Here is an 8593-nt window from a genome sequence, read left to right on the forward strand (position 1 = left end):
ATGAGATACTCGTGGATCTAGGATAGGGTAGCTGATGACTTTTGCCCTTTTTGCAAGCATCGCAAATAGTTTCTTTATTCAAATCGACAACAAAGGGAATACTATTTTTGCTAAGGACTTACTGAACGACTACAAAAGAAGGGTGGCCGAGACGACTATGCCACCTGGACAAAGGAGACTTGACAGCACCAAACGCCCCTTTATTCGATAATGGCCTAGACTTCATCGGGTAGAGGCCACCTTCACATTCCCCTCTAAGGATGGTTTTTTTCGTCGCTTGATCCTTAATCAAAAATAGTTGGGATGATATTCAATAAAAGCATGGTTATCGGATGTAAGATGATGAACAGATGCAAGGTTTTTGTTAGCTTCAGGAACATAAAGAATATTGTTTAGGATGAGATTTTGATTTGGGGTACGAACAAAACTTTGACCAATTTGATTGATTCTCATACCTACGCCATTAGCAACATGAACCTTATCGTTTCCATGGTACTTGTCCCTCATGGTGAGCTTCTCTAGCTCTCCCGTGATGTGGTCGGTAGCACCAATATTGGAGTACCAGTTGGTGTCAATCCCATATGACGCAGAGGAGGCAGATCGGGATTGCTCTAGTGGGCTAGTGAAAGAAGCGTCAAACCGTTGAAGCAGCGAAGTCCGGTGTAGCCCTCCTTGCCGTAGAGCTGGCAGATGGGTTTATCGCCGTTGTAGTTCTGCCGAGGGTGCCCGCTGTTGTTGTTGTTGTTGCCACAGTTGTGGCCGCATCCGCGTCCTCGGCCACCACCATCATGGTTGAAACCGCCATGGCCTCCATGTGTAGCCGTGTTAGCAGATGAACCGGATCCACCGTGCTAGAGATCCATCTGTTGTTCCCAGCTCACTAGCTGGGTGTAGAGCTCGCCCAAAGATAGCGGCTCCATGCACGCCGTGACAACCAAGACAATCAGATTAAAATCCATGTCAAGTCCGGCTAGTGCATAGAAGATGATCTCTTCATCTTCAAGATGTTTGCCGGTGGCCACCATGTCACCAGTAAGAGATTTCATCTTGTTGAAGTAGTCTACGATTGTAGATGAGCCCTTCCGCGTTGTGGCCAATGCCATGCACGTGTTGATGATACAGCCCTGAGACTGGGAAGCCATCATCTCTGAGATCACTTTCTAGATCTCGACCGATGTGGCGCAATTGGAGACTTGCACCTAGATCTCCTTGGAGATATTAGAGAGCAGATAGTTAACGATCTGCTAGTCCTTCGCAACCCAAGTTTCATACTTAGAGTTGGGGATGAGCTCAGTCGGCTTGTCGGCCGCCTTGGGGATCTGCTTCGCCGGCACCATAATGTCGGGCTCAAGATAGTGCGCTATCTGCGCACCGCGAAGAGCAGACAACACCTGGGCGCTCCATAGGGGAAAATTCCCTTTGCCTAGCTTCTCTACGATGGAACAACCGATCAGAGAGAACGATTGTTGAAGTGCAGAAGAGGAAGCCATCGAGAATATTGTGGACTAACCTAGCTCTGATTACCATGTGAAAATGGTTGGAACATGATGCCCTATCAGGCTCACGGCTTCGTGTTAATATAGCCAGGAAGAGCCCCTAGCGTGGCGGTATAACTTGTACAACAAGAAGCTAACTACTTTGATAACTCTAGATTACATCACAAGATTACATCAATCAGGAGATACCTATCCTATCTAACCAAAGCCATGATACTTGCCTTCACCCGCAATCTAAGCCTGAGAGCACAACCAATCTTTAGGAGATATCAATCAACCATCAATCAACCAGATATTATGGTCATGTGATCCTATTGGATATTCTTAACAACAGTGTCCACGAGATGAGACGATTGGAATGGCTGGAGAGAGACTGGTGATGATGATCTAGGATGAATGGATTGAAACTCTGAAAGAGATCAGTCTCATCGCCATGAGTTTTTTCTTTCTGTCCGGACGTTCGGATAGTTTGGTAGGCGGTAGAAGCTTCCATGTTCTCCCTCGTACGTGTTTCCTTCAGATTTAGTTTCTTTCCTCCTCGTCATGTTACTTTTAGCTATACATGGGCATGTAGCCCCGCATGAGGCCTGTTTTTGTTTGGCCCAAGCACGTCCTGAGAGAGAAGACCGTGCCTGGGCCTTACCCTAGGCACGACGTGCCAGCACGACCTAGGCCGCATATTAGTGGGAGGCCTGGTATGGCCTAGTATGGCCTGATGCCAGCCATGGTCTGCTAAAGGCCCATCCCACGCGCTTCCCCCTAACCCTAACCTCATCCTAGGGATGACCACTCACCACACGCCGCACACATCATCTCCCGTGACCGTGACTCCCGTAGTCTCGTGACCGTGAGGCGCGCGGCTTCCTATGACCGCAACTCGCCTCCACTACCGGCTACCCTAGCATAGATGCTGGCTAGACCTCCACCTCACCCCCACACCAGAGCACCACCCATTGCCTCCTCCTCCTCCACATCCCTAGTGCCACCGGCGAGCTCGCCTCATCCTGGCTCCACGCTTCCACGCACCACTGGTCGGTGGCCGCCTGCTCCTCCTCCACGCCCCCTACAAGGCTGCCAGCTTTGAGCAAGCACGTCAGCCTCGAGCGGCTGCCTCCTCCATGCTTGAGCGACTCCTCCTGCATCTCCTCCTTACACATATCCACTCTCCAGCTTTGAGCACAAAGGTCATGAGGGCGTTGTCGACCTCAAGCGCGTGACCATAGGGCGACGGGGCGCTGGCTACAAGGGCGCTGCCCTTGCATGCGCAGGCTATGAGGGCGTAGCCGCCTGCTGGCCTCGAGCACACCTTCTATGTGGGCATAACTACGTCGGCCTTAGCTCAACCTCCTCCCTCGCTCACCTTCCTGCTTCCTTCCCCTTCTAGAACATGTAAAATGGGCCTCGGGCTAGGCATGACCTGCTAAGTTTGTCGTGCTTTCCAGGTCGTCTCGGCACGAAAAATGGCTAAAAAGTGCAATCAAGTCCTAATTGTGGGTTTTTGTGATAATGACCATGCAATTAGAGAACTAATGAGATTTATCGAGATGACAAGCAGGGAATCTATATTCGAGAATGTTATATGAAATGGAGGAGCCCCCAATTACAAATGTTGATGACTTCAAACTAAGAGGAAGTTTAAATTATTTTATATTTTGAATTTGAGTATAGAAAAAGCCGTACTATAAAGAGGACACGATGCTTAAGCTAATATGTGCTACCAAGTGCTCAATATCTTCACATACATCCTTAGTTTCATAGCCAAGACAACCAACACTCCACCCTTACTCTTGTTGTATTGCCTGGTGCGGCAGTACCGCACCTAGAGAGAGGCACTACCGCTGAGTGGCACTACCGCACTTGAGCTATAGCACTGCCGTGACTTAAGTGACCGTTGGAAGGCAGGGGGTATTTATACTTTCCCCTTCCTCTCCAACGTCTCTCCCCTTCTTCCCAAATGGTTTAGTTCAACAAAAAACAAAAAAGTGCTCTTCTCTCTCTCCTCCATTGGTGAGTTTGAGCTCCCAAGCTTCTCATTTGATTTTCCCATCAATCCTTGAGAGAAAAATGTTCCAAACTCGATTAGAGAGCAGATCCTTTGATTTTCCAACTCAAAAGAGCACTTGGTTCATGTTTTGGCCGGTAGTTGTGTTTATTACTCTTGGAGCCTTACTCCTAACCAGCTAGAGCATCGCTCATGGAGCTTGCCAACTTATGTGGCAGTCCCAGGAGATTTATAACCATCTCTTGAAGCTAGTAAACTCACCCCTCATCTCAAGAGTAAAGTCTCTTGACTTGAGAACAAGGAAGGGTTGTAAAGTCCTAAGCCTTAGTGGCTAACCTTAACAACATGGACTTAGGCAAGCCTTGGTGGTGAGCTAAACCATGGGATAAATCCTTGTGTCATCTTGTGCTTAAGTTATTTCACTTGCATTTCATATTGTGTTGAGGTAATTTCTAGGGTTTGTGGTCGATCTACTTGTGTGTGGTGTTCCTACCACTTCTAGTTGTTGATATGTGTTACATATATCTATAGGAAGCTTAGAAATTTATCTGATTCAAGATTCCATTCATAGTTTTTGAATTGTGCCATGAAGTTGTCCGCAGGTGCGGTAGTGCTGCTGTCTTGGCTCGGCAGTGCTATGGACACAGCGCGGCAGTGCCATAGGTTGAATTTGATAAAAGTTTGTGTGTTTGTTTTAATAGGCCTATTCACCCCCCTAGGCTAACCAGTGATCCTACAAGTGGTATCAGAGCATGTTACCTCATATGTGCTTCACCGCGTGAGGTATGGAGCCTAGAGGAGGTACTAGTGGTGTGAAGCCGGTGGACGTTGATCCGAAGCGAGTTGAGCTGCATGACACTGACAATAGTGAGCTCAGCATGTCCACAGCGAGCAACACCATGCTCCCACATCTTGAGGCCACCGATGTCGAAAGAGCTCTCAATGATGAAGAAAGAAGAAGAAGGAAGGAAGCAAGAAAAGCAAAAAGAGAAGTAAGAGAGGAGAAGAAGAAGGAGCAGCAAAGACTTGAAGACAAGAAGCGAAGAAAGGAAGAAAGAAAGCTCAAGAGAGAAGCAAGAAGAAAAAGAAAAGAAGCAAGGAAGAAGAAGGAAGAAGAAGAGAAGGCAACTAATGCATCATCAAGTGACATCTCAAGTAGTTCCAAAGATAGAGATGATGATGAGTCCTACCAAGTGTCAAAGGAGGGCAAGATGGAGAAGAAAGGAAAGGGCAAAGTCAACTCCAACAATAAATATGCCGCCATATCCTTTAATTGATGGAGAAGAAAGGAAAGGGCAAAGTTGACTCCAACAACAAATATGCCGTCATATCCTTTAATTATTCCTATATGCATATGACTAACCTTGATCAGAAGTCTTTCATCAATGTGCCCACGGGCAAGTTACCTCATTTTGATGGGACTAACTCTGCCAAGTGGAAACATTTGATGAGAGCCTATCTTTTAGGTCTTCACCTCGGCATTTGAGAAGTTGTTTAGAATAGATTCGAGCCACCGGTTGATCCCAAGAATCCAACACTAGATGAAATGAGAATTATTCATCTCAATGATCAAGCCACAAGTGTGTTGCTTAGTGCTTTGGATGATGATGAGTACAATAGAGTTATTGGTGTTGATGTTGCCCAACAAATATGGGATACTTTGCACCTTACACATGAAGGGGTTGACAAAGTGAGAAAGGTAAGAATTGATTTGTTGATGGCAAAGCTTAACTGGTTTGTGATCATGGATGGAGAAGGGCCACAAGAGATGTTTGATAGATTGATGACTATGGTGGGCAAGATTAGAGGCTATGGTTGTGATAAGCTAGATAATCACAAAGTTGTGAAGATCATGTTGGAAGCTTACTCACCTAGAAATGAGACCGTAGTGACTCTAATTAGAGACAAGAAGAAGTTTGAGTACTTCACATCAAATAATGTACTTAGGAGGATCTTAACACTTGATATGCAAAGAGAAGAAGCAAATGAAAGGAAAAGGCTTAGTGAGTTGCAAGCAAAGCTAGATGGCTTAAAGATTAGGGATGTAGCTCTCAAGGCTAACAAATCAAGCAAGCATAGCTCTACAAGCAAGTCCAAGATTAACAAGCAAGCCCAATGCGAGCAAGCAAGTTCAAGAGCAAGTAGAGACCACATTATCCTCAAGTGAAAGTGAAAAAGATAATAATCAATATCAGAAGGTTGATTATGTTGCTCTCTTTATGAAGAGGTTTCATAAGGGGCTAAAGAAGCAAGGCTACAAGGTAGTGAAGAGAAAGTTTCCAAATAAGAAGAAGAGGACATGCTACAATTGTGGTAGCACCGATCACTTCATTGTCAAGTGTCCACATGAGATCAAAGCCAACAAGTACAAGAAGGACAAGACCGACCGAAGAAAGAGCAAGAAATACATGGGATTCAACTAGAGAGAGCACAAGTGAAGAGGATGAGAAGGTTGCAACCATTGCTATTCACAAGTCATACCCTACACCAAAGCTCTTTAACAACATGTCCGATGATGACTACTACTCCCCTCACATTTGTCTCATGGCAAAGGGTGAGAAGGTAAAACCAAAATTTGAGTCTCCACCTCCACCTCCTAGTGATATCTTTAGTAGTGATATTGGTGATAGCTCTAGTGATGATGAATCTAGTGATGAAGAAATAAACATGATAACTAAAAATTTGGATGGAAACACCAAATTGTTCATCACTAAACTAATAGAGGATTTAGAGAGTGTCCAAGCCAAGCTAGAATATAGAGAGGAGACTCTTATCCAATAAGAGGATCTCTACATTGCTAACAAAGAAGCTCTTGCATTAGAGAGAAGTGAGGTGGAATCCTTGCACAAGGCCTTGGCCAAGGAGCAAGAGGACTATGCTATCACAAAGAAAGCAAATAATGCACTCAAAAAAAAGTATTGTGACTTGGATGAAAAGCACAAAGAACTTGAACTGCAATATGGCATTCTTTGGGATAGCAACTCACATCCCTCTAAGGCAAAGGAAACCTCTACTCCCTCCACTAGCCAAGGTTATGGAAAATGTTATAATCTTGATTTGAATGCCTATTCCACTAACCTTGCAAACATAGAGGCCAATGAAATCATTGGAAAAGGGTGTATGGGTAAGGTCCAATTCAATGACAACAAGAAGGATGAATCAAAAGGGCCACAATTCAAGCAAGGAAGGCATCCCTTAATCAAGCATGGAATAGGCCACACAAAAGGAGCCAAGATAAATGGAAGAAAGATAGTGAATGGCTATGAGTGTATGCAGTTTGAGAGGAAGGATAGAATTGGTACAGATCAGCCTACATAGCCCATGGTAGTGCTGCGATGAAGGGCGATAGTGTCGTGTCCCACAAGAATGGGAAGGCTACCAATTCTGTTTCTGACTAGACTAAGCCCGTGAAGAAGGTGTTCCATCATAAACATGTTTTCCAGAAGTCTAGGGAATCAATGTGGGGCACCAAGAACAAGTATGCCTATTAATCGAAGATCCAAGAACCTCGACAAAGCTTGACATCATGCTTTGTTTTGAAGAACAATAGCAGTGGAAAAATGGTTGCCAAATATGTTGAAAAAGAAACCAACATATATAGGAATACTTCCATTTGGGTTCCTAAGTTTTTTGTAACTAACATGCAAGGCCCCAAGTCAAGTCGGGGACCTAAATCAAGGAACTAAACTTGTTTTATAGGCATACTCCTCCGATGGATCAAGTTGGGTGCTTGATAGTGGATGTACAAATCATATGACCCGAGAAAGAAGTATGTTTTCATCATATTCCCCGATGACACATTCAAATGAAAATATTGTCTTTGGAGACAATTCAAAGGGGGGTGTGATTGGTCTCGGTAAAGTCGCTATAACTCTTGAGCATTCAATTACAAATATATTACATGTTGATTTGTTAAGTTACAATTTGTTATCCGTTTCACAATTGTATGAGATGGGCTACAATTGTCTCTTTACGGATAATGGTGTAAAATTCTTTAGAAGGGAGGATTCCTCTATTGTATTTATGGGTCAATTAAAAAACAAGCTTTACCTAGTAGATTTCAACAAAGGTAAAGCTAAGCTTGAGACTTGTTTAGTGGCAAAATCTAGCATGGGTTGGCTTTGGCATTGCTGACTAGCCCATGTTGGGATGAAGAACTTGGACAAACTTCAAAAAAATGAATATATCCTTAGACTAACAAATGTTCACTTTGAGAAAGATAGGTGTCGGTGCGAAAAGTGGCCAACAAGTAAATATTTGTAGTTTTGTCGTGCGTTGTTATTGGATGTGGCCTAGCACTCAATGACACATGATTTATACTAGTTCAGGCAATGGGACCTACGTCTAGTTGAGGTCGGTCGATAACTTTATTCCTGAGCCTAGGTGCTCGAAGTTTGCTATGGGGTTACAAATAAGTAAGGAATGAGAAGAGGGGTGTTAGAGGCCTGGTTAGACTCTGAACTGAGTGGCCGAGAGTGATGGGGGCTCTAATGTATGCTAAGTATTAGAGCATATGCTCTGTGTGTCTCTAAAGCTTGTTGAGCTGTTGTGTTCTCGAGTCGTCGATAGAGTCTTCGAGAGAGAAAGAGCTGGCATTGTTTTCCAAGAGAGAGCGCATCCTCTTTTTATAGTTGAAAGGGATGGCCTTACAAGTCAGAGAGAAAGAGAGAAAGTGTATACGTGTGCTGCCTAGTCTTGTTGCTCATGCCATTGGGTATGGTATGGCTATTAGCGCCCACAATATTGTTTATGCCCAGACACGTCTGGCAGGCTCTACCGTGTTCACCTAGTACAACAAACATTGGTGCCCACAATACTGTTTGTAGTCTGACGCGTCTAGAAGGTTGTATAGTGTATGTCTGTCATGACCTGGAGGCACCATCTTGTAGGTGCGTAGGGTATGGCAAGGTACAGTCCTCAGTATTACATTTGACTTGAGGGCCTTACCTTATCTGCTCAACCTACTCCCTAGGCCCACATCAAGCGGGTGTCCCCGGTCGGTCGTTCCAAGTTGTCCCCGACCGTGTTGATTAGGAAAGAGCAGTGAGCAGAGGTCTAGCGTATCCTTGGTTAGAGAAAGGGGTTGGGCAAAGTG

The 8593-nt window shown here is 44.7% G+C and overlaps 1 protein-coding gene across 1 annotated transcript; it reads left to right on the forward strand.

Annotated features, from left to right (window-relative positions):
- The first annotated feature begins 4283 nt into the window (after positions 1–4283).
- Positions 4284–4775, forward strand: LOC136500045 (protein PXR1-like). Its single transcript, XM_066495482.1, has one exon. It carries the CDS (start codon positions 4284–4286, stop codon positions 4773–4775), a length of 492 nt encoding a protein of 163 aa, XP_066351579.1.
- Positions 4776–8593: the final 3818 nt, after the last annotated feature.

This window comes from Miscanthus floridulus, chromosome 13 (genome assembly GCF_019320115.1).
Source record: "Miscanthus floridulus cultivar M001 chromosome 13, ASM1932011v1, whole genome shotgun sequence".
NCBI classification, from domain to species: Eukaryota; Viridiplantae; Streptophyta; class Magnoliopsida; order Poales; family Poaceae; genus Miscanthus; species Miscanthus floridulus.